General features: G+C 41.6%; 1 protein-coding gene across 3 annotated transcripts; it reads left to right on the top strand.

The window, feature by feature from the left end:
- The first annotated feature begins 56 nt into the window (after positions 1–56).
- LOC112257733 (UDP-glucuronosyltransferase-like) lies at positions 57–23,143 on the top strand. Of its 3 annotated transcripts, none has more exons than XM_042326752.1 (6): positions 57–559; positions 3,915–4,340; positions 8,438–8,569; positions 19,705–19,792; positions 19,973–20,192; positions 21,508–23,143. In XM_042326752.1, exons 1-6 carry the CDS (start codon positions 116–118, stop codon positions 21,791–21,793), a joined length of 1,596 nt encoding a protein of 531 aa, XP_042182686.1. In that variant the 5' UTR covers positions 57–115; the 3' UTR covers positions 21,794–23,143. The 3 variants fall into 3 exon arrangements, with proteins under 3 accessions (XP_042182686.1, XP_042182685.1, XP_042182684.1); XM_042326751.1 differs by lacking the exon at positions 3,915–4,340 and adding an exon at positions 1,167–1,359 and having other exon boundaries at positions 57–792; XM_042326750.1 differs by lacking the exon at positions 57–559 and having other exon boundaries at positions 3,297–4,340.
- Positions 23,144–26,657: the final 3,514 nt, after the last annotated feature.

Below are 26,657 nucleotides of genomic sequence, written 5' to 3'. Positions count from 1 at the left end.
CACACCCTTTTCTATTTAAACACTTGGTTCTCTGCTAGGAAGCACAGTTCAGTTACTCTAATTGGGTATACTGTTCTGTCTATCCTACAGTGTGACTGTACTATACTGCTGTGTTATGGCTGGAGGAGGGGTAGGGTTGAGGGGAGCAGCAGCAGGCCTGGTCCTCTCTCTGTGTCTGGTGGTGTCCTGCCGGGCCGGTAAACTCCTGGTGATCCCAGCCGACGGCAGCCATTGGAAGGGCATGAAACCATTGGTGGAGGAGCTGGGTCGCCGCGGAAACCAGGTGGTGGTGGTGATTCCAGAGGTAAGTGGCTCTCTGGGTCCATCGGAACACACCATCACACTGACCTACCCCGTGCCCTACACTCGGACACAGCTCCAGACCATTCAGAGGGCCAACCTGGACACCATCATGGCCTCCGACACCTCCAACGACATCAGCAGGATGTGGAGCTACTACCAGACCCTGACGGTTCTCAGGAACTACACCCGTAACAATTGTGACAGCTTGCTATCCAACCAGGACATGATGCAGACTCTGAGGGAGCAGCGGTTTGATGCCATACTGACTGACCCCTTTGAGCCATTGGGTGTGATTGTAGGAGCACTCCTCTCCCTGCCTGCCATCTACATTCACAATGGCCTGCCTTGTGGAATGGACTTTGAGGCCTCCCAGTGCCCCAGCCCACCCTCCTACACCCCTGGACGCTTTACTCACTTCACTGATCACATGACCCTGAGGCAGAGGAGCGTCAACTTCCTTTGGGCGTTGCTCCGCCCCCTGGCTTGCAGGTACCTGTACTCTGATGTCAACCCTAACCCTAAAACAGGGGTACTCAAATACCATTTCAGAAGGTCTGGTCAGACATATTTCCTAGGTGGCAATGGTCCGGATGGATATTTATCAGTGTAGTAACAAACCCGCTCCTCGCAACCCATGCGATCCCAAACTGTTCACACCCCTCTTGTTGGCAGACAAAAATTTTAGTTTTATTGCTAGTTTCCTACAATTCTACACATTATGCCATGGAGTGAAGGAAAACAATCTAGACCGAATATGTTTTGTTAGGACCCACGGTCCGTTTTGACCCCGTTTTGGGTCTAGATCCGTTCCGTGGTCCGCCTATTGAGTATGGCTGCCCTGACCTCAAACCCTTGTCCTGCAGGTACCTGTACTCTGATGTCAACGTCATTGCCTCAGAGATCCTGGGGAGAGAGACCACCATCCCAGAGCTGATGAAGAAGGCATCACTGTGGCTGGAGCGCAATGACTTTACCTTCGAGTTCCCCAGGCCTCTGATGCCTAATATGGTGATGATCGGAGGAATGAACTTTGAGGAGCCAAATGAACTGCCAGAGGTAGCTATAAGCTAAAGACATTTTACATTTGTCATTTATGCAGAGCGACTTCTTATTCAGTGCATGTAACCAAGGGCTCTATTCAATCCGTATTGCAGAAGTTCAGTGCGATTGCAATGTTCCTGCATTCACGTAGACTGCAATCACTGTAAATGCTGCATATGTCGGCACAATCGGAAATTACCTTTCAATTTCAATCACATTGAACTTTCGAGGTAAGGATTGAGTCGAGCCCTAAGGTCAATTAGACAATAGTCTGAACTGATTATTTTTTGTCACTATAAAAAAAGGCCAGATAATATAATGATGTGTAGGACAATTGCAGATGGTGACTGATTGTGTCCTAAATGGCACCCAATACCCTACAGGGTTCTGGTCAAAAGTAGTGCCATTTGGGACATATTCACAGTCTATTGATCAGATGAGCCAAACTTCTAGCCCTCTTCGCTTCTTCTCAATCATCGATTTATGTTTGTGTACACACATTAGGAAAAAAAAAACAGACAGAGGCCCAACCTTTAGAACCGTCCAGAATAGAATCTCCAGCCTGGCCTCAGGGCATGGACAGATGTGTGTTCTGAATTAGACTGTTGGTTAATTGGGTGTTCTGTGTGGTCTCTCTTTACTCTGTTGAAGAACCATCATCTCAGTGAAAACAGATGGCCATTGGCTGTATTGACTGTTGTATTGTCCCTGGGGGCCTGGCTGTATTCCTCAGCTAGTTGTTTACACTGTAGTGCCCTGATACACAAACAAACATGGTAACAACACCAGTAAACTGTCTGATCATATCCAGAATGATGGGCACTGAAAGTAATTTTTATATTTAGCTTCCGTCATTAGAAACCATCACAGTGAGTTAGTTGATCACCTCAACAGTTCCTGTTCAGGGAGTAAATAGAACGTGGTGTAAAGAGGCTCAGTCTGTGGGTGGGACTGTACTCAGGATAAGTGTTATTATTGATTACAGTCCTTCACCTTTAAAATAGTTGATTAGCACTGTATACTGTACTTTATTGTAATATGTACTGTAATTCAAATATGGTTGATTACATAACACTCAGCATTCTTTCAATGCTGATGTATTTTTGTTGATGTTCAAGGAAACAAATATTTTATTCTTCATTAACATAAGAGGACAAATGTAATGTATTTGTGTCACTGTGATAAAGGTGGTTTGTCAATAGTAATATTAGCTTTAACCGTAGGTGAAATACTGCTCTATATATCATATGTTAGATGTTATCTCCCCCAGACTGGACGTGTGAGTGTTTGTTTCCCAAGACAGCTGCCTTCGCACGCCACTGGTCTTTTTGAGTGTGTGTATGTGTGTTTGAGAAAGTGTGTGAAAGTATGTGAAAAGTATGTCAGTGTTTTGGGTGGGAGGATAAAGGGGAGGAGCTGAAGTTAATGATCTAGATTCCTCACGAAACATGAGGTCATACTCTGAGTTTGAGGATTAGAATACCACCATGACTCCTCCCATGGTAAGGGTAACTTTGACTTACATGATCTGTAATGACTTTTTTTTCAATATCATGCTGCTCAATGGGAAATTAATAAATAGTTTATTTTGTGGAAATAAGAAAAGACTTCAAACAAGAAAACAGCCCATTTAAATCAGCCATGTTTACTTTTCTTGTTTCAGTACTTGTTAAAAAAAATCTAATTGATCATAAATATCTCTGGTACAGTTTTGCTTTCAAAACTATTGCTTTATAAGTCACTAGCTAGCTAATCTCGGCACCTAGAACCAACTCAGCTAACCCACTGTTAAGGTTGTCACAAGAGATTACTGGCGAGCCAATCTTGTACCTCTCTCAATTGATCTTAAGGAATCATGAACCATTCAGCCTACAGATAAACTTTAGCCCACAGGAAGGACTGTCTGATCTTATATAACAGCCTGCCCATAAAGGCAGCGAGAATGAGCAGGGAGACACTCACCAACCCACCCATCCACAGTTTACTCTGAGGTCCAGCCCCCTCTCAGTAGCACTCAGTGCCAGATCTCAGGGAGGTATTGTCCTTCTCACAGCAGCTCGCATTACTGAGCTGAAAGGCAGAGAGGCATGGGTTGGGGGGAGAATGTTCCTGTGCTGGGGTTGAGGACGGGGCTGAAGATGGGGCAGTGTCTGGGACAGGGATCGCTGGCCCTGCTGTACTGCCTGGCCCTGTGTCCGGGGACCGTCCAGGGGGACAAGGTCTTGGTGATGCCTGTAGATGGGAGCCACTGGCTGAGCATGAAGCTGCTGGTGAAGGAGCTGGCGGCCAGGGGCCATGAGATGGTGGTGCTGGTCCCTGAGACGTCCATCCTCATCCAGGGCTCTGACTACTACAGGACTGAGACTTTTAGGGTCCCTTACAGCAAGGCCCAGCTGGACGAGAGCGTCAACAAACTGAAGGACGGCGTGTTTCTCAAGATGCCGGAGGTAATGGATATATTTGTGAGTGTGCAGCATCTGGTTGACTTCACCACCATGCAGGTGAAAGGCTGTGAGGGTCTGCTGTATGATGAACCCCTGATGCAGCGTCTCAGAGGAGAAGGGTTCCAGCTGATGTTGACGGATCCCTTCCTACCCTGTGGATCCATCATTGCTGACTCCTTCAACATCCCAGCAGTGTACTTCCTGAGGGGGATCCCCTGTGGGCTGGATGACAGGGCTGCCCAGTGCCCCACTCCCCCCTCCTATGTACCACGCTTCCACTCAGGCAACACTGACCACATGGACTTCCTAGGGAGGTTGAAGAACATGATGATGTACAGTCTGGAGAGCTACCTGTGTACATTCATGTTTGCCAGCTTTGACAAGCTGACCAGTAGGTATCTGGAGAAAGACATGACATACAGGGAGCTGCTGGGAAACGGTGCTATCTGGCTGCTGAGGTATGACTACTCCTTTGAATATCCCAAACCTAGGATGCCCAACATGGTCAACATAGGAGGCATCAACTGTGGTAAAAGAGCTCCACTGCCACCGGTGAGTCTCTTGTAAAAACGTTTTAAAACAAACAAGTGGAGAAACTTCCACTTTGCGGAGTTGTGCACCTTATATGTTGTATGGATCCAGGTACAGAAACCTTAAAGGAAAACTTCACCCAAAAACTATTTTGGTATTTGTTTCATTAGTCCATTTTTGATATAGTCCCAAAATGTTTTGCATGTCAGCAATCACATTTTCAAGATATATAACTTTCATAATACAGAAATACAGCCGGTGTGCGCATTTTGCATCATATGACGTTAAATGCCACAAACCGGCTGTATTTCTGTATTTTGAAAGTTATACATCTTGAAAACTTGATTACTGACATGCAAATCATTTTTGGGGCTATATCAACAATGGACTAATTAAAGAAATAACTAAGTACAGTTTTAGGGTAGAATTTTCCTTTAAGGGATAGATTCACTGTAGTGGCAGTTGGACCACAGCAATGATTCCTCTGGATAAAATACAGCAAACTTTTAACTTGTTTACACATTTCAAGATATCAAATTCTTATTTGGGACAATATCTCTTTTCAAGATCTTTATGTTCTAACGTGTTCTCTGAATCACTTTTTATTTTTTGGGGGTGTTGTCAGACACTCAATTAGCAACCGGCTGTAACCTGATCTGTGTTTCCTCCATGAGGATTGACTTGACAAAGCTCAATGTTTGTGTACCATGTTCAGCTCCTCCTCACGTTATACAACATGCATTCCAACCTAATTTGCCTTCAAATCTGTGAACCGATCTAGAAACATAGTGTAGACTAGAGAACCAGCTACTTTCCTGTCAATTCTAAGTATCATGCGTTGGGGAGAGTGGAGTAAGTTGAGCCACCCTTTTCCTTCCAAACACACACACACAAAATTAAGCATTTTACCAAATATTTAGGAAAGAGGTCATCATTTAATGAATCTGAAGGAAGAAACCACATGGAAAAAGTGGTAAGCAAGTTAAGTCCAAAAAAATGAATTTCCCCCAAGCCAATTGAATGTATTGTGTTACAGGCATCATGAAACCTCTATCTAAACCAAAGTAGATTATTTTAAGATTGTTCTATACATCAGTTGGGGTCTTTATAAGCTTCAATGTGAGGAGCTTATAGACCTAGCATGAAAGTACATCCTTGTAACTTGGGGTAAGTTGAGCCGATGGTTGAGCCAATGGCAGGTTGAACAAATTGATGCGTTTTCTTCCCAGGCATAATGCAAGGCATTATCGATTGGATATGAGGTAACAGGGCCTATGGCCTTTGTTAAAAGTGGTCAAAAAAAAGTGCAAAGTGTTTGTTAGGTGTTATTAAGCCTGTATTAATAGATGCTTAAAATGATCAAAAGACAAAAAATTGCGATGTTGTGTTTGGGAAAGGTAGTGATAATATTTCATTCAGGACAGAAATTTGTGGGCAACTTAACTTACCCTGTCCTGCGGTTCAACTTACCCCGTCCTGCGGTTCAACTTACCCTGTCCTGCGGTTCAACTTACCCCATACCCGGTAAGTTGTGCCAAGAGACCACCTTTTTTAGACAAGCTATGTTTTCAAATTTGTAATGTTTACATTAATTCTGATTATTTCCCGATATACACAACGATATACATATTTGTTAGAAAGAATAGTATATTTCCCTTGACAGATGCTGAATCTGAGAAATGGCTCAATTTACCTCACTTTCCTCTATTGATAATGGATTTTTTTATTTAACTAAGCAAGTAAGTTAAGAACAAATTCTTATTTACAATGACGGCCTACCCCAGCCAAATCCAGACAATGCTGGGCCAATTATGCATCGCCCTATGGGACTCCCAACCACAGCCAGATGTGATGCAGCCTGGATTCAAACCAGGTACTGCAGTGACGCCTCTTGCACTGAGATGCAGTGCAGTGTTTTAGAACACTGCACCACTTGGGGTGCCAGAGTGCTATAGGAATCATGCGAAACATAAGTTATCCTGACAATGTTTTAGGCATAAAATAATCAATGCACCAATAGAAATTCTGCGTAATTACACTTTCAAATTGAGTTTCTGAAAACAGTTCTTAGTTAAATTGAGATGTGTTTTTCTAACCCAATCATTGAGCTTGGAGAAGGCAAAAATGACAAAGTAGATGTGCAGGGAAAGCATTGGTGTGGTTCTTCATATTTTGTAGAAAGAAGTATTGCTCAACATTAGTTTTGGGAGAGTATTCCTCGCTCTTCTCTAAACATTCTGGTTGTATCCCAAATGGCACCCTTTCCCCGATATAGTACACCATTTTTGACCGGGTCCATATGCTCTAGTCAAAAGTAATGCACTATATAGGGAATGGGGTGCCATGTGGGACACTGGCTCTGTGCAGCCAGTGAAACCTGAGCCAGGAACAGCAATTCTTTCCTCCTGGACTGTGGCCATTATAATCTAACAGAGGAACTGAGGGGCCCTATTGTGTTCTTCCAACACTACAAACCGCAGGAAGGGAAACTACTCTGCAGGGATATTTCTGTAGGGTTGGGGTTAGGGTTTAGTATGTCTTTACCTTGTATGACTACAGGGTGTGCTTTCAAAGCATGGCCTCCTTTCATAACCTCACTCTTCAGCCAATGTTTTACTAACTAGACCAACTGTTGTAACACTGATGTATGGAAGTTAAGATATATTGTCCAATGTCAACTATATGATTTAGTTCCCTACATGTTTTATTTGGTCCAATGTGAAATGTTGATGGCTACTATGAGGGAACGTTTCAGAGTAAGAGTACACATCTGTTTTCTGCCTGTGGACATACAATTCCATTGCATAGTGTGAAGATATTTCAAAGGATCTAGTAGCATAACTGTGATATGTGGTTGTACTTTCCCACTAAACTTAGTGGCAAGAAAAAGTATCTGAACCCTTTGGAATTACCTGGATTTCTGCATAAATTGGTCATCACATTTGATCTGATCTTCATCTAAGTCACAACAATAGACAAACAGTCTGCTTAAACTAATAAACATTTATACGTTCTCATGTCTTTATTGAACACACCATGTAAACATTCACAGTGTAGGGTGGGAAAAGTATGTGAACCCTTGGATTTAATAACTAGTTGACCCTCCTTTGGCAGCAATAAACCCAACCAAACGTTTTCTGTAGTTGCGGATCAGACCTGCACAATGGTCAGGAGGAATTTTGGACCATTCATCTTTACAAAACTGTTTCAATTCAGCAATATTCTTAGGATGTCTGGTGTGAACTGCTCGAGGTCATGCCACAGCATTTTAAAATCGGGTTGAGGTCAGGACTCTGTCTGAGCCACTCCAGAAGGTGTATTTTCTTCTGTTGAAGCCATTCTGTTGATTTACTTCTGTCTTTTGGGTTGTTGTCCTGTTGCATCACCCAACTTCTGTTGAGCTTCAATTGGCAGACAGACTTACATTCTCCTGCAAAATGTCTTGATAAACTTGGGAATTCATTTTTCTGTCAATGATAGCAAGCTGTCCAGGCCCTGAGGAAGCAAAGCAGCCCAACCATGATGCTCCCTCCACCATACTTTACAGTTGGGATAAGGTTGATGTTGATGTGCTGTGCCTTTTTTTCCTCCACACAAAGTGGTGTGTGTTCCTTCCAATGCCTGTGTGTGTGGTGTGTGTTCCTGAACCATGCCTTTGTTCGAGGCATGGTTCACATCAGGCAATGCTTCTGGTGAATAGCAAACTCAAAATTTGTCAGTGTTTTTTATAGGGCAGCTCTATCCAACATTTCCAATCTCGTCTCATTGATTGGACTCTAGGTTAGCGGACTGGAAAAATCATTAGCCTAGGGGTTCACATACTTTTTCCAACCTCCACTGTGAATGTTTAAATTATGTATTCAATATAGACAATAAAAATACAATAATTTGTGTGTTATTAGTTTAAGCAAATTGTGTTTGTCTATGCGAAAGATCAGATCAGATTTTATGACTAATTTATGCAGAAATCCAGGTAATTCCAAAGGGTCCACAGTTTTTCTTGCCACTGTAGTTGAATGCAATGACTAAGTCACTGGATAAGCGCATCTGCTAAATGACTAAAATGTTAAATGTAAAATGTCCTTGTTAAGTAACCATTCACCCCCATGCCTCTTCAGGACCTGCAGGAGTTTGTGGATGAGTCAGGAGAGGATGGCTTCGTGGTCTTCACCCTGGGCTCTTTGGTCTCCCAGATGCCAGAGGAGAGAGCCAAGCAGTTCTTTGATGCCTTCAGCAGGATCCCTCAGAGGGTAAGGCCAATGCAAATACATCCCAAATGGTACCCTATTTTCTACATAGTGCACGACTTTTGACCAGAACTGTCCAAATGTAGTGCACTGTCGTTCTACAGAAGTGGTGTAAATCTAACAAACTTTCAGCACACATCTTCCAACATACAGTACGTCATGTAGACATATACTTACACAATTTGTAGTAAATGTTGACACTATAATGAATGTTTCTGATTCCTATCGATGCCACATAGGCCATTTATAACCACGGAAGTTGGTTCTAGGAGGCATTTCCTCTTTAAATGGTGGAAGCCCTCAATGGAAATGTCTACAACAGAACAGTTATTTCCATCTAGAGTGCTCTTTTATCTCTATGATTGACACTTAAGACTGAAACTGCAGTTTGTTTTGCCAAAATAAAGATGGGTAAAGTGATATTTTAAACATCTAACAACAATTAATCAACATTGAACATTTAACAGAAAACAATACATTCGATTTAAAGGTTTTTAAAATCAGGTTAAAAATCATGTTTTTTAATATTTTGTTATGCAAATAAAAATATTACAATTAATCTAATAGAAGGTTAAATCAAAATGATCACTACTGTGCATGGTTCTCCCTTTATTGCAACTTTTTTGGTATTATAGACAGACATATCTAATTTATCCAACTATTCACACCTCTGAGTCAATACATTTCAGAATCACCTTTGGAAGCGATTAGAGTCTTTCTGGGTAAATCTAAGAGCTTTGCATAGCTGGATTGTTCAATATTGGTTGTTAAATCATTGCTAGTCTTGCCGAGCAATATGTCAAAAATATAATTCTACCACTCAGGAACATTTTATTAGCTTTATTAGGATCCCCATTAACCGGCGCAATGGCGACAGCTTGTCTTACTGGGGTCCGACATATAATGAAAGACATGACTGACAAAATACTTTACATACATTTAAATCACTGACATGTAGTGTGTGTGTGCATGCATTTATCAGTTACACATACATGTCAGTACAAACATACAACAAGTAGGTCACATGTGGGAGAGGCCTTGTGCCATGAGGTGTTGCTTTATTAGTGTTTTGAAACCAGGTTTGCTGTTCACTTGCGCTATATAAGATGGAAGGGCACTCATGGCTCTGTATAATACTGTACGTTTCCTTGAAATTGTTCAGGACCTGGGGACTGAAAATACCCCTGGTGGCATGTCTGGTGGGGTAAATGTTTTCAGTGCTGTGTGTAAGTTGACTATGCAAACAATTTGGACTTTAACACGTTTATTATAAAAAACAAGTGACGCAGCCAGTCTTCCCTCAACTCTTAGCCAAGCCAGACTGGTGTGCATAGTACTAATATTAGCCCTTTGATTACATTGAAAAGCAAGATGTGCCGCTCTGCTTTGGGCCAGCTGCAGCTTCATTAGGTATTTCTTCGCAGTACTTGACTATATGACTGGGCAATAATCAAGATAAGATAAAACTAGAGCCTGCAGGACTTGCTTTGTGGATTGTGGTGTCAAAAAAGGAGAGCATCTCTTTATTAGACAGACATCTCCCCATATTTAAAACCATTGAATCTATATGTTTTCACCATGACAGTTTACAATCTAAGATGACTCCAAGTCATTTAGTCTCAACTTGTTCAGCAGCCACACCATTCATTACCAGATTCAGCGGAGTTCTAGAACGATTTCTACCAAATACAACCAAAACAGACTGAACTCTTTAAGGGTTTCATTTACTTCATTAGCTGTGGCTGCTGATGCGTATATGATTGAATCGTTAGCAAACATGGACACACATGCTTTGTTTAATGCCAGTGGCAGGTCATTGGTAAAAATAGAAAAGAGTAGAGGGCCTAGAGAGCTAACAGTACAGCTCCCACAATTTCTTTCAACCCATCAGTAATTTGTGTCAGTGCAGTACATGTTGAGTGCCCTTCTATACAACCATGCTGAAAGTCTGTTGTTAATGTATTTACAGAGAAGTAGCATTGTATTTGGTCAAACAGTTTGCTAAGAGTTAGCAGCAAGTTGATAGGTCTGCTGTTAGAAACAGTAAAGGCCGCTTTACCACTCTTGGGTAGTGGAATGACTTTGGCTTCCCTCCAGGCCTAAGGTCAAAGAGTTTCCACCAGGCTTAAAGATTAAGATGAGACAGATAAGAGTAGCTATAAAGTCAGCTACCATCCTCCGTAGCTTTCCATCAAAGTTGTCAATGCCAGGAGTTTTGTCATTATTGATCGATAACAATATTTCCACCTCCCACACGAACTTTACAAAATTCAAACTTGCAATGATTTAAAAAAGAAAAATTATACATGAGTATGATGGCTCATTGTTGGCATTTCCTGCCTAAATTTGCCCACTTTGCCAATGAAGTAATCATTAAGATAATTGGCAACATCAAAATTATTGTGATGAATAAGCCATCTGATGCGATAAAAGATGGAGTTGAATGTCTTTCTGACCATTTATTTTAAAGTACTATTTTTTTCCATCATTCTTTATCATTGATCTTGACTTCATAATATACTTTATTATTTTTGTTGAGTTTAGTCACATAACTCCTCCATCTGCAGTAAATCAGACAGTCAGATTAGCTACTCCTTTTGCCCCATCTCTTTCAACCATACACTTCTTCAATTCCTCAATCTATGGAGCCTTAACAGTTTTATCAGTCAGTTTCTTAACAGGTGCATGTTTATCAATAATTGAAGAAGCAATTTCATAAATTCATCAAGTGCAGCATCTGTATGTTCCTTACTAAATCACATCAGACAACAAATATTTTTAACATCCACATCACAGCTAAATCTTTTGTATGATATCTTACAAATCTGGGCCTGAAAGTGTTTTTTTTTTTAAAACATTTTTTTTTTACTTTGGCTTTCCTGGATATTGCCACTGCATTCAATGGGTACAGATACAAGTTCTACAGTATTTGTAAAAATGTTATCAGTACATGTGGATCACATTCACTGCCTTCTTGGTAAGCAACTAATGTAGAATTGGCCTTTTGTTTTAGGTTATTGTCCAGCTGAAAGGTCAATTCATCTCCTAGTGTCTGGTGGAAAGCAAACAACCAGGTTTTTGCCTGTGCTTAAATTCCATTCAGTTGATTTTTTATCCTGAAAAACTCCCCAGTTCTTAATGATTACAAGTGTTAGGTTCTTATTTTTCAGAGTAAATAACTCACGGACACTAGAGAAGCTTTAACCACATTTAATTATTCCTAAAGGTTCTGTAAAGCTGTAATGAGGCGGCAGGGTAGCCTAGTGGTTAGAGCGTTGGACTAGTAACCGGAAGGTTGCAAGTTCAAACCCCCGAGCTGAAAAGGTACAAAACTGTCATTCTGCCCCTGAACAGGCAGTTAACCCACTGTTCCTAGGCCATCATTGAAAATAAGAATTTGTTCTTAACTGACTTGCCTGGTTAAATTTTTTTATTTTTATAAATTAGACAGCAAAACATTTTTCTTTACCCTACTTAAAACACATCCTTACAGTTTATGGCTCCACAGGAAGCTAATACAGAGGGTAACGGGATGACAAACCTTTATTACTGCCTTAAGAGAATCTGTCCTCACCTCCTGACCAACACATTCCTTCATCTAATCCATAGATGTCCATTGTTTTTCTTCTGAGAACCATTAACTTCTGACATAACCCAGTCTCTTTAATTTCCTATCTCAATTATCAAAGTTTAGCCGATTCCAGCACAAGCATACCCATAACATGATGCAGCTACCAGTATGCTTGAAAATATGGAGAGTGGTACTCCGCAATGTATTGTATTGGATTTGCCCCGAACATAACACTTTGTATTCAGCACATAAATGTAATTGCTTTGCCACATGCTTTGCAGTATTACTTTAGTGCCTTGTTGCAAACAGGATGCATGTTTTGGAATATTTTTATTCTGCAAAGACTTTGTTCTTTTCACTCTGTCAATTTGGTTAGTTTTGTGGAGTAACTACAATGTTGGTGATCCATCCTCAGTTTTCTCCTATCACAGCCATTAACCTCTCTAGGGTACGTCCCACCTGTCAACAGCCAGTGAAACTGCAGGGTGCCAAATTCAAATCAACAAAAATCTCATAATTAAAATTCCTCAAACATACATGTATTTCACACCATTTTAAAGATAACATTCTTGTTAATCCAGCCGCAGTGTCTGATTTCAAAAATACTTTACAGCGAAAGCACCACAAACTATTATGTTAGGTCACCACCAACTCACAGAAAAACCAAGCAATTTTTCCAACCAAAGAGGAGTCACAAAAAGCAGAAATATAGATCAAATTAAATCACTCTCCATCAGATGACACTCCTAGGACTTCATGTTACACAATGCATGTGTTTTGTTCGGTAAAGTTCATATTTATATCCAAAAATCTGAGTTTACATTGGTGCATTATGTTCAGTAGTTCCAGAACATGCAGTGATTTTTGCAGAGAGCCACATCAAATTACAGAAATACTCATAATAAACATTGATAAAGATACGACTATTATACATGGAACTTTAGATAAACATCTTCTTAATGCAACTGCTGTGTCAGATTTTTAAAAAACTTTACGGAAAAAGCCAATCATGCAATAATCTGAGTACAGCGTTCAGACAACAAAATCAAGCCAAATTGATATCCGCCATGTTGGAGTCAACATTAGTCAGAAATAGCATTATAAATATTCACTTACCTTTGATGATCATCAGAATGCACTCCCAGGAATCCCAGGTCTATATTAAATGTTTGTTTTGTTCGATAATGTCCATCATTTATGTCCAAATAGATCCTTTTTGTTAGCGCATTTTGTAAACAAATCCACACTCATGAAGCACGTCCACCAGTTGCAGATGAAATGTCCAAAAGTTCCGTTACGGTCCATAGAAACCTGTCAAACTAATTATAGAATCAATCTTTAGGATGTTTAACATAAATCTTCAATAATATTCCAACTGGAGAATTCCTTTGTCTGTAGAGAAGCAATGGAACAGAGCTCGCGAGACTGATGTCGAGGCTGCTGGCAGACACCTGACTCAATCCCCTCTCATTCGGCCTCACCTCACAGTAGAGGCATCAAACAAGTTTCTAAAGACTGTTGACATCTAGTGGAAGCCTTAAGAAGTGCAACATAGCCCCTATTGAATTTACAGTGGGATATTGGTTGAGTTAAAAAAACTACAAGCCTCAGATTTCCCACTTCCTGGTTTATTTTTTTCTCAGGTTTTTGCCTGCCATATGAGTTCTGTTATACTCAGACATCATTCAAACAGTTTTAGAAACTTCAGTGTTTTCTATCCAAATCTACTAATTATATGCATATTATTTTATGGCAGAGTAGCAGGCAGTTTAATCTGGGCATGCTTTTCATCCAAAATGCCCAATGCTGCCCCATACCCTAGAGAAGTTAAAGTCTGCAACTGTTTTAAAGTCACCATTGGCCTCATGGTGAAATCTGAGCGGTTTCCGTCCTCTCTGGCAACCGAGTTAGCAAGGACGCCTGTATCTTTGTAGTAACTGGGTGTATTGATACACTATCCAAGGTGAAGTTATTAATTGCACTCTTTTTTTTTTTTGACCTATCTACCAATAGATAGAGTAGCAGCAGCTACTCTTCTTGGGGTACATATACAGTACCAGTCAAAAGTCTGGACACCTACTCATTCCAGGGTTTTTCTTTTTTTAACAATTTTCTACATTGTAGAATAACAGTGAAAACATCAACACTATGAAATAAACACAGTAAACAAAAAAAGCATTATAAAATATAGTTTGATTTGATTTTGAGATTCTTCAAAGTAGCAACCCTTTGCCTTGATAATAGCTTTGCACACTCTTGGCATTCTCTCAACCAGCTTCATGAGGTAGTGACCTGGAATGCATTTCAATTAACATGTGTGCCTTGTTAAGGTAATTTTTTTTGAATTTCTTTCCTCCTTAATGCATTTGAGCCAATCAGTTGTGTTTTGACAAGGTAGGGGGGTATACAGAAGATTGCCCTGTTTGGTGAAAGACCAAGTCCATAATGGCAAGAACAGCTCAAATAAGCAAAGGGAAACGAAAGTCCATCATTACTTTAAGACATGAAGGTCAGTCAATCCGGAAAATGTCTAACTTTGAACGTTTCTTCAAGCACTATGATGAAACTGGCTCGTGAGGACTGCCACAGGAAAGGAAGACCCAGACTTACCTCTGCTGCAGAGTTAACTGCACCTCAGATTGCAGTCCAAATAAATGCTTCAAGTTCAAGTTGCAGACATCTCAAAATCAACTGTTCATTGGAGACTGCGTGAATCAGGCCTTCATGGTCAAATTGCTGCAAAGAAATCACTACTAAACGACACCAATAAGACAACACTTGCTTGGGCCAAGAAACACGAGCTATGGACATTAGACGGGTGGAAATCTGTCCTTTGGTCTGATGAGTCCAAATTTGAGATTTTTGGTTCCAACTGCCGGGTCTTTGTGAGACGCAGAGTAGCTGAACGGATGATCTCCGCACGTGTGCTTCCCACCGTGAAGCATGTAGGTGGTGTGATGGTGCTTTGCTGGTGACATGGTCAGTGATTTATTTAGAATTCAAGGCACACTTAACCAGCATGGCTACCACAGCATTCTGCAGTTATACGCCATCCAATCTGGTTTGGGCTTAGTGGGAAAATCATTTGATTTTCAACAGGACAATGACCCAACACACCTCCAGGCTGTGTAAGGGCTATTTGACCAAGAAGGATGGAATGCTGCATCAGATGAGCTGGCCTCCACAATCACTCGACCTCTACCCAATTGAGATGGTTTTGGATGAGTTGGACTGCAGAGCAAAGGAAAAGCAGCCAACAAGTACCCAGCATATGTGGGATCGCCTTCAAGACGGTTGGAAAAGCATTCCAAGAAAAGCTGGTTGAGAGAATGCAAGGAGTGTGAAAATCTGCCATCAAGGCAAAGGTTGGTTACTTTGAAGAATCAAAAATATTATTTTGATTTAACACTTGTTTGGTTACTACATGATTCCATGTGTTATTTCATAGTTTTGATGTCGTAACTATTATTCTATAATGTAGAAAATAGTAAAATTTAAGAAAGACCCTTGAATGAGTAGGTGTCCAAACTTGACTGGTACTGTGTGTTTAATATACTACCCAGATACAAAAGTGTCTGATCACAGAACATTCCATAGAACTCTAGAAAAATACCACCATTACTAAAACATATCTCATTCATAATAAAAGCTATTACTTTTCTGATTTCAGATTATTAATTCTTGCAAAATAAGGAAGGCTCAATATGCTCCATCTTCATTAGGGAGTTGTGTTAATTGTAGTTTGGGACGAAAGCATATAAGACACACTGTTCCTGTTATTGCCTCCTCCCACCTCCAGGTGTCACATGTTTTCCTCATTAGTCCCTGTGTATTTATTCCTGTGTTCCATGTTTGTCTGTTGCCAGTTCGTCTGGTCAAGTCAACCAGCATGTTTTTCCATGCTCCTGTTTTTCCCCCTTCTCTGTTTTTGCAAGTCCTCCCAGTTTTGACCCCTTCCTGCCTCTACTCTGAACCCGCCTGCCTGACCGTACTGCCGGTCCTGACCTCGAGCCTGCCGGTCACCCTGTACCTCCTGGACTCTGACCTTGTTATGATAATTTGCCTGTCCACGACCCTTCTCTTGCCTGCCTTTTGGATTATAATTAATATCAGAGACTCAAACCATCTGCCTCCCATGTCTGCATCTGGGTCTCGCCCTGTGCCCTTATAGTCCCATAGTAATGAATGTGTCGGGACGAGATAGGGTCATGTTGCCTGCCTAAGGAATTACCTTCCAGTGCATGCATTATAACATTGGCTGAAAAAGTACTCACACACAACTACTTCATGTTTCTAAATTATTTCTTTATTCAGATGAAGGGTACTGCTATGGGATCCCCCATGGCTCCTTACTATGGTAATTTGAGTTACATGGAGAAACAGTCTATTTTCAATCCTCTCAAAACTGTTTTCTTGCCTAACATCATTTGGAAACGGTATATTGATATTTTTATTCTATGGAGGGGTGATGTAAAACAGCTCCAGGTGTTCCATGCTTTTCTTAACTCCTGTTCTGAGCATCCTACTGATTGTAACAGTTTGTTGAGTGCCGACAGCGGTCACCCACTTCCCCTGAAAAACAGTTTGCCCTACAGCCAATTCTGTCGAGTCAAAAGAATTTGTAAAAAAACAGATTGACATAAATATGGCTGAGACTAAGAAAATTCAAGGAGAGGGGGGTACAAAAATGGTCAGATTAATACTGCCATTGAGAAAATTCTAAACAAAACGAGACATGACCTTTTAAGGTCAGTCTCGAAAAAGAAGCATCCTTGCGTTCTAGCTACCTGCTATTTAAAGTGCTCTGAGCAAGTTACGGGAATCATTCAAACATTGGCACATTCTAAGATCCGATGATAGTATTTGTAATGTGTTTTCGGACCTTCCCTTGGTTGTAATTCTCGCAGGGGCAGAAATCTCAGATCAATTGGTAAACTCTGATTTATCACCCCAAGATATCCCTGCACAACGTGCATTTGCGCCCCTACTGGATGGAAACTACAAGTGTAATGGCTGTGCTCAATGCAATGGCACTTAAAATGCAGATCATTCAAATACCCCCAAACAGGGAAACAAATCACCAATGAAAAGGTGTTATCAGGTGCTCCACTAAGTCAGTTATGTATCTTATAACTTGTCCTTGTGGTAAAAATGTGGGTAAAACAAAGCGCAAATTAAAAGTACGAATCTCGGAGCATCATTAGGTGCAAAAACTCGACTTACCCAGTTGCGGCACACTTTTTGGAAGCAAACCACTCGATTTCGTCTCTACGTTATATTGGCATCGAACGTGTCACCCTCCCTAGGAGAGGGGGTGACCTCGACAATTTATTGTTAAAACGAGAGCCTGCCTGGATCTTTAAAGACCCTTGCTCCCTTCGGTCTCAACGTAGACTTTGATCTGAAGCCATTCTTGTGATTTTGCTATTGTAAATGGTTGTTGGCTTCTGTAGCCAAATTGTATCTATGATCGTACACTATCCATTTGTTTTTTGTATGTTATTTTAATGAGAATTAACCAATGACACCAGGCCACGATTACAGACAACTGAGTGTGTCTTGACATTTTTTAAGCGAGTTACCCTGCAGTGTTTGTCATTATATCTGAGCTCCTAGACTGTGCGGCTCTCTTTTTTTTTTAGGCAGCGTTTCTCAGCCAGTCGAAATCATGAATCAGCTGGCATCATTTTTATGGATATATACAAAGAAATGTAAATTAAAAAAAATGTAAAACGAAGTGCATCTAGTTTGCAGTCTTTCCAGCTTCAGTTTGAAGTGATTGCGCTAGCTCCTCTAAACAACAGTGTACTGACTGGTGAGCACATTTTCTATGCCAGGTGAAATCGTGCCTCATTAGCTCATTGTTATGGATGTATCCAAATAAATGTCACTAGAAAACAGCTCAAACAAATGCAGCTACTTTGTTATTTTGGTTGCACTGTTTGACGTGACTGTAAGAGCCGTAGTTGGCTGGCTAGCAAGCAAGGGATAAGAACGTGGCCAGCCAGCATGGCAATAGAACTTTTAGGACGAACGACTGGGTCGCGTCCATGGATACAGAACAAAAAGACAACTACTGGGTTGCATCTCTGGCATCCGAACCGATATAACCCTAGATGTGTGTCGGGACTATCTCGTGCAAGGATGAAATATTACGAATGAATTCATCAAAATAATGTTAATGAAAATGTTGGTAACCCGTTGTATAAAAATGATAATGCACTCAACAGGTTCTATTTAAGTGAATGCGCCAAAGCCGGTGTTGAGGATATTTTGTCATGGTTATATCGTGCCAATATATCCTCCAAACACCGGCTTCGAGGGCATTATCACTTAAATAGAACATAAGTTCTATTATTACATTGAAAGATATTGATCTAATTATTAGTTTGGTTTATTTTTAAAAAATTTCTCTGAAATGTCCCCGCTAAATCAGCAACGAAACACACACTTTAAAAGACTGTAGAAATAATGTGCCACAATCCTACAAATATCTCTAGGTAGACACTTAAAACATTAATGCTGTGAAAAGCACCAGAAATGGACGGCTTTCCCATAGAATTATATTTACAATTTTGGGACAAAGTAAAGCCCTTTTAACATATAACGTCACTCGATTCAGTGCTTCCTAGTTTCATGTATCAAACAATTATTTCAGTTGTATTACTACGAGGAAAATCTGGAGAGTCCCCTGTTAATTACAGAACCATACATTTAATAAACTGACAAAATAACAAAGCTCATAAGCAATAGAATGGCAAAAGTCTTACCAGACTTGATACATAATCAAACAGGGTTTATTAAAAATAAACACTAACAAACACATACAAGAACATGTTCCAGCTGAAATACATTATATGATAAAATTGCTTTTGAAAGGGGCACAAGAGGGATGTCTTCTCTTTCTCCCCCAATTCTCTTTGCTCTGGCAATTGAACCGCTTGCAGAAATAGTTAGACTGGACCCAAACGTAACAGGTCTCGGTATAGGTTGACATGAATATAAACTGAACTTATTTGCAGATGGTCTTCTGATATATCTGACCAATATTGAAAACTCAATGCTCCCCTTGCTAAAAATAAATATCAGAATACTAAAATCTCAGGATATGAAATGAACGTGGAAAGAAAACAATGGCAAAATGAAAATAACTTAACTCAAAATCTAATACTTAGGATGCTTAATAATTGACCAAATAAATGTAAAACTGTATCCCATTAACAATATGAAAGCAGATGTCATTAAATGAAACAATGTTCCCATAAATCCACCACGCTGCCTTGTTGACAAAATGACAGTGGCATAGATTACTGTTTGATTTGAGAATGGCACTCCTCCCTGCCCGATGGTCCTTTGCCTGGCCCTGCATCTCAGCATAATCGAATCCACCCAATGATCATAAGAGCAGCTCCTCACCACTTTGACAGCTCAAACACAGTTACCAGTGATTTACACCCCCAGACACTGCCAAAACAGCTATGCGGGTGTCGTCTGTTGCCGATTAACACTTGATCTTATTGAATCTAAGCCTTGATTAGCTAAATAAACTGTTGTCTCTGTTTTTCAGGTTGTGTGGAGGTACACAGGGGTGGTGCCTGAGAATGCTCCAGCCAACGTCAGAGTGATGAAGTGGCTTCCTCAGAATGATTTGCTGGGTTGGTTTAATCAGTTAGTGTTATACATTTATAATAAACCATATAGGGGAAGTTACAGAAGGGCACTTCTCAGTGAACCCAACACACTGTTTATGTTGTAAGATAAATAAGCTTCTCCTTTATTTTGATGTCAACACCCTTGTGGTGAATGTTCTGTGTTCATAAGATTTTATGTTCTAGGCCACCCCAAGGTCAAGGCCTTCATCACCCACGGAGGAACCCACGGTATTTACGAGGGGATCTGTAACGGCGTTCCCATGGTGATGCTGCCATTGTTTGGTGACCAGGGTGACAACGTACACCGCATGGCAGTGAGGGGAGTAGGGGAGGTGCTCAGTGTGTTCGACGTCACCTCAGACAAACTGGTGGAGGCCCTCAACAAGGTCATCAATGACAAGAGGTCAGACATCATGCTAACATAATACTAGGACATCATGTTATAGGAGAGAGAGAGAGAGAAGTGAGATTGCGGGGTTGTCCAGACTGTTTTCAGTGTTGCTTTAACCATCAGACGACAGAAAACATTTGAGCTGAACAAAGTATGCCAGTGAAAGGGAGGACAGTAGCATGTGACCCCACTGTGGTTTGAATACTATGATTTAATTTAATTGAAAATCCGTTAATTTTCTTTCTGTAATTCCGTTACCGATTTGGGAACAGAATTCAGAGTTTTAATCACTTGATACCACTAAAAACAAACTAATTGGTAAGTCTACCTTTACTTGTTACTTCTATGAATTCATGATCCTCCCTCATGAGGTTTTTGGTAATGGAATTAAGGCACAAGGCAATGTTTCTTAAACGTACAGAAGACAAATAATTTCTCAAATAATCAAATGTATTTATATAGCTCATCTTACATCAGCTGATATATCAAAATGCTGTACAGAAACCCAGCCTTAAACCCCAAACAGCAAGCAAATCAGGTGTAGAAGCATGGTGACTAGGAAATACTCCCTAGAAAGGCCAGAATCTAGGCAGAAACCTAGAGAGGAACTATGCTATGAGGGGTGGCCAGTCCTCTTCTGGCTGTGCCAGGTGGAGATAACAGAACATGGCCAAGATTATCATAAATGACCAGCATGGTCAAATAATAGTAATCACAGTGAACAGGTCAGGGTTCCATAGCCGCAGGCAGAACAGTTGAAACTGGAGCAGCAGAACGGCCAGGTGGACTGGGGACAACAAGGAGTCATGCCAGGTAGTCCTGAGACATGGTCCTAGGTCTCAGGTCTTCCGAGAGAGAGAGAAAGGAATTAGAGAGAGCATATTTAAATTCACACAGGACACTGGATAAGACAGGAGAAATACTCCAGATATAAGACTGATCCTAGCCCCCCAACCCACTCAAATAAGTGTTGATATTGGCAGGGTTCTGTAATTTAACATTGTGTTTTGATGTATTTCTAAGACTTTTTCTGGTAGATGATGTTTAAGACTCCTTTTCCATCCGTTTTTTGTCTTTATATAATAGGAGATACTGTGAACTCAAGAAGCAGTGCAAACACTATAGAGACCAAATCCTAACTTTAAATCCACACATTGCATGTCAGTACAAATATATGGTCACCAATCCATTATTGGAGGTGACAGTCGGAGTTCCTCGTTAGAGGAACCCACTTCCTTCACTGGTACAGTATTAGCAGCCATGAGTTGTCTATGAAGAGATGGCAAACCTTGATGCATTCCTCATGTTCTCCATCCTTCCTCCTCAGTTACAAGCAGAAGATGCTACAGCTGTCAACGGTACATAAGGACCGTCCCATTGAGCCGCTGGACCTGGCCGTGTTCTGGACAGAGTTTGTGATGCGCCACGGAGGAGCCGACCACCTGAGACCCGCTGCTCACGACCTGAACTGGATCCAGTACCACAGTCTGGACGTGTTCGCTCTGCTACTTACTATAATTCTCACTGTTGTCATGGTCACCGTTAAATGCTGCAAAGTCTGCTTCCGCAAGTGCTGTGGAATGATTTGGACAATGAAGATGAAGAGTGAGTGAATGTCCTTCCTGTGGCTTAGGCTGGGATTCAATCCGAGGCTGGTTGTAGTGCACTGTCACCAAGAATGTGCCTTTTACAGGCAATGTTTCCGTGTTTGCTGTGATCGCATTCACGTTATATGCTGCAGATATCAACTCAAATTATCTTCAAATGTTAAGCGACCTACAAAGCTATGATTGAATACCAGCCAAGCCTTAAGGCACTAGAGTCCAGTGAAGCTATACTGCCACCTCTAGGGCCTGTGTGTATAACAGGGAAGATATACTGTAGGCTACTGTAGGTTGAAGTAAAGGAACACCAAAAAAACTGCTCAGTAAACCCACACCTGGGTTTGTATGGTGTGTGTGAGTGAAGGGTTTGTGTGTAGTGGGGGGAGCTTACGCCATGTTTGATATCTCAGGATAATGTCAAAGTAACTTCATGCATCTGTTATCAATAAGGCCGTGAATCCAGCTAGACACAAGTCCCATTTCTCAGCCACTGTGCCTTTGGAAGAGTATGGCCTAGATGAAATCCGTATTGTGGAAGATCAGTGCAATAGCGCGATTGCCATTTAAAAACAATGTTCCTGCATTTGCGGAGACTGCGTTTACACGTGTCTCAATCGGAAATTTTAATTGCATTATAACGCAGCTCTTCCGCGATATGGTTGAATCTAGACATGACTCAAACTGTTGGCCTTTCTATGTCATGCTGATTCAATACCCTGTTAAAGGCCCAGTGCAGTCAAATTTGATTTCCCTGTTTCTCATATATATATATATATATATATATAAAAACACACATATACACACAGTTTGGAATAATACTGTGAAGAGAAAAGTATGATAATGTCCTTTTAGTATAAGATCTGTTTAAAAAGACCACCTGAAATGTCATCCTATTTAGGTGGAATGGAGTTAGTTAATAAACCAATAAGATAGAGTTCCAAACCTATTTGCCAATAACAGCTAGTTTAGTTTCCCACACCCCACTCAGACCACTCCTAGACAGTCCCAGCTAAATACTTGCTTGAGAAATTGATCTTAGCTAAGAAGCTGTTTGTTTTAAATTAAAATGGTAAAATAATCACAGTAATGTACTTAATTGTTACCCAGAAATGATTTGATATTGAGATATAAATGGCTACATTGGACCTATAACAAACAAATTGGTGACAGGAGAGAATTTCTCAGTCTTTGAAATGCATTTTTCGCTGGTAAAAAGTGATGTCTTCCAGCTGAACATGTTGCTAGATGTAAAGACAAAGAATAAGTATTTTGCTTTTTTGTTGTTGTACAGTATTTTGGATCACATTGTGAAAAAATAATCTACAAATACATTTTAATAAAACGTTTTGTCCCTTTTCATTGCCGTTAGAGTGAGAGGAAATAACTTTCCAATGAGCACTTGAACACAGCCAAATAGAGAACTACATTACCCATGAGAGATGAGAAACCGGAAATAACCACAGCTGGCTGCTCGGCGAGTAGACTACAGTAAATTAAAATATCATACCACTTTTTGTTACCGTACGAGTAGGCTATAGTAAATTATCATACCACTTTTTGTTATCTCTGCAGGAGACTTGCTAACTGTACATTTACGTAGTTTAGCCGCCACTCTTATCCAGTGCGACTTACAGTAGTGAGTGCACACATTTCATACTAGTGCCCCGTGGGAAACAAACCCACAAATCCTGGCGTTACAAGCACCATGCGCTACCAACTGAGCCACATTACCCTACGCAAACCAATAATAGGTCTGTGGAAATAGCCAACAGTTTTGTTTGCTAGAAAGTTTGATTCTACCAGAATGCATCAGGAGGATAAAGATGACAACTCCACCCGATGAGTTTATTAGCTTGACTGACTTCACGAGCTGCGGTAGCTACCAAACTTTGATTGATTTTATCAAGTAGTGTAGTAGGGTTGTTTACCATTGAAAGAAGTTGTCACAGTTCTACTCAGCGTAAGGGGCGGCTCTCCTGTAAGCACCAATACAATAGCTGCTGGGTCTGGTCTACTTAGTTCATTGACCGTATATGAACCAGAAAAAAAGAGGAAGTGGGATGTCTCGCTTCCTCTTCTGCCATTGATCCTGCTACAAAATGTAAAAAACTGTTACGAAACCCGTAACTAAGCCTACGGATATTGTCGCACTTGGTTTGTCTAGGGGTCCTATGCGTAGTTACAACCTGAACGAATATGTGCATTTATGTGGGAAATCAGCATTTGAGGACTGTTGGATACACATGTGCCCAGGAAGACAGCAATCTTACCTTAGGTCCAGGACCAGCTCTGTCTCTCTTGACATCTTGGTCGGCCAGGTCAAGCGGAATATTAGTTGTTCAAAGATGACCAAAATAAATATATATAAACAATGAAACTACAAAAAGGCATACATAAACTCAAGATTAAAAACCAAATGAATGACCTCATGGTCACCAAACAACCCATCAGCCTCACAGCTTCAAAGCTGTGACACTGACTGACGATTGATTCACCGGCATTGGCAGCAGCTGATGTGCTTATCAACCAGGCTTAGCATCTCGACAAGGTTTCTTGTAACAACAAAATGAAAAAAAAATGAAATAATAATAAAAAAATGTATGTTACTCTCATTGAAAGTATTTTCTTGAGAACTACAGATGTATCATAAAGAATGTGAAAATGTAATTGGATACATTTGCTCTTTTTAGAACCCCCTCAGTCGTTGAGGGTGTGGCTTTAATGAACCATCAGTATGTTGGCAGCAGCCACTCAATGTTAGTGGTGTCTGTTTAACAGTCTGATGTCCTTGAGATAGAAGCTGTTTTTCAGTCTCTCGGTCCCTGCTTTGATGCACCTGTACTGACCTCGCCTTCTGGATGATAGCGGGGTGAACATGCAGTGGCTCGGGCGGTTGTTGTCCTTGATGATCTTTATGGCCTTCCTGTGACATCAGGTAGTGTAGGTGTCCTGGCGGGCAGGTAGTTTGCCCCCGGTGATGCGTTGTGCAGACCTCACTACCCTCTGGAGAGCCTTACGGTTGTGGGCGGAGCAGTTGCCGTACCAGGCGGTGATACAGCCCGACAGGATGCTCTAGATTGTGCATCTATAAAAGTTTGTAAGTGCTTTTGGTGACAAGCCAAATTTCTTCAGCCTCCTGAGGTTGAAGAGGCGCTCCTGCGCCTTCTTCACCATGCTGTCTGTGTGGGTGGACCAATTCAGTTTGTCCGTGATGTGTATGCCGAGGAACTTAAAACTTACTACCCTCTCCACTACTGTCCCATCGATGTGGATAGGGGGGTGCTCCCTCTGCTGTTTCCTGAAGTCCACAATCATCTCCTTTGTTTTGTTGACGTTGAGTGTGAGGTTATTTTCCTGACACCACACTCCGAGGGCCCTCACCTCCTCCCTGTAGGCCATCTCGTCGTTGTTGGTAATCAAGCCTACCACTGTAGTGTCGTCCGCAAACTTGATGACTGAGTTGGAGGCGTGCGTGGCCACGCAGTCGTGGGTGGACAGGGAGTACAGGAGAGGGCTCAGAACGCACCCTTGTGGGGCCCCAGTGTTGAGGATCAGCAGGGTGGAGATGTTGTTACCTACCCTCACCACCTGGGGGCGGCGCGTCCAGTACCCAGTTGCACAGGGCGGGGTCAAGAACCAGGGGCTCGAGCATGATGACGAGTTTGGAGGGTACTATTATTGTTAAATGCTGAGCTGTAGTCGATGAACAGCATTCTCACATAGGTATTCCTCTTGTCCAGATGGGTTAGGGCAGTGTGCAGTGTGGTTGCGATTGCGTCGTCTGTTGACCTATTGGGGCAGTAAGCAAATTGAAGTGGTCTAGGGTGTCAGGTAGGCTGGAGGTGATATGGTCCTTGACTAGTCTCTCAAAGCACTTCATGATGATGGAAGTGAGTGCTCAGGGGCGATAGTCGTTTAGCTCAGTTACCTTAGCTTTCTTGGGAACAGGAACAATGGTGGCCCTCTTGAAGCATGTGGGGACAGCAGACTGGGATAAGGTTTGATTGAATATGTCCGTAAACACACCAGCCAGCTGGTCTGCGCATGCTCTGAGGACGCGGCTGGGGATGCCGTCTGGGCCTGCAGCCTTGCGAGGGTTAACACGTTTAAATGTTTTACCCACGTCGGCTGCAGTGAAGAACAGTCCGCAGGTTTTGGTAGCGGGCCGTGTCAGTGGCACTGTATTGTCCTCAAAGCGAGCAAGACATCCTGGTCAGCGACGGGGCTGGTTTTCTTTTTGTAATCCGTGATTGACTGTAGACCCTGCCACATACCTCTTGTGTCTGAGCCGTTGAATTGCGACTCTACTTTGTCTCTATACTGACGCTTAGCTTGTTTGATTGCCTTGCGGAGGGAATAGCTACACTGTTTGTATTCGGTCATGTTTCCGGTCACCTTGCCCTGGTTAAAAGCAGTGGTTTGTGCTTTCAGTTTCGCGCGAATGCTGCCATCAATCCACGGTTTCTGGTTTGGGAATGTTTTAATAGCTGCTGTGTGTATGACATCGCCGATGCACTTGCTAATGAACTCGCTCACCGAATCAGCGTATTCATCAATGTTGTTGTTGGACGCAATGCGGAACATATCCCAATCCACGTGATCGAAGCAGTCTTGAAGCGTCAGATTGGTCGGACCAGCGTTGAATAGACCTGAGCGCGGGGGCTTTCTGTTTTAGTCTCTGTCTATAGGCTGGGAGCATCAAAATGGAGTCGTGGTCAGCTTTTCCAAAAGGAGGGCGGGGAAGGGCCTTATATGCGTCGCGGAAGTTAGAATAACAATGATCCAGGGTTTTACCAGCCCCGATAGCACAATCGATATGCTGATAGAATTTAGGGCGTCTTGTTTTCAGATTAGCCTTGTTAAAATCCCCAGC

This window comes from Oncorhynchus tshawytscha, linkage group LG09, assembly GCF_018296145.1.
Source record: "Oncorhynchus tshawytscha isolate Ot180627B linkage group LG09, Otsh_v2.0, whole genome shotgun sequence".
NCBI lineage: Eukaryota > Metazoa > Chordata > Actinopteri > Salmoniformes > Salmonidae > Oncorhynchus > Oncorhynchus tshawytscha.
Note: the sequence above shows the minus strand (reverse complement) of the source record. Positions and strands in the feature narration are given on the sequence as shown.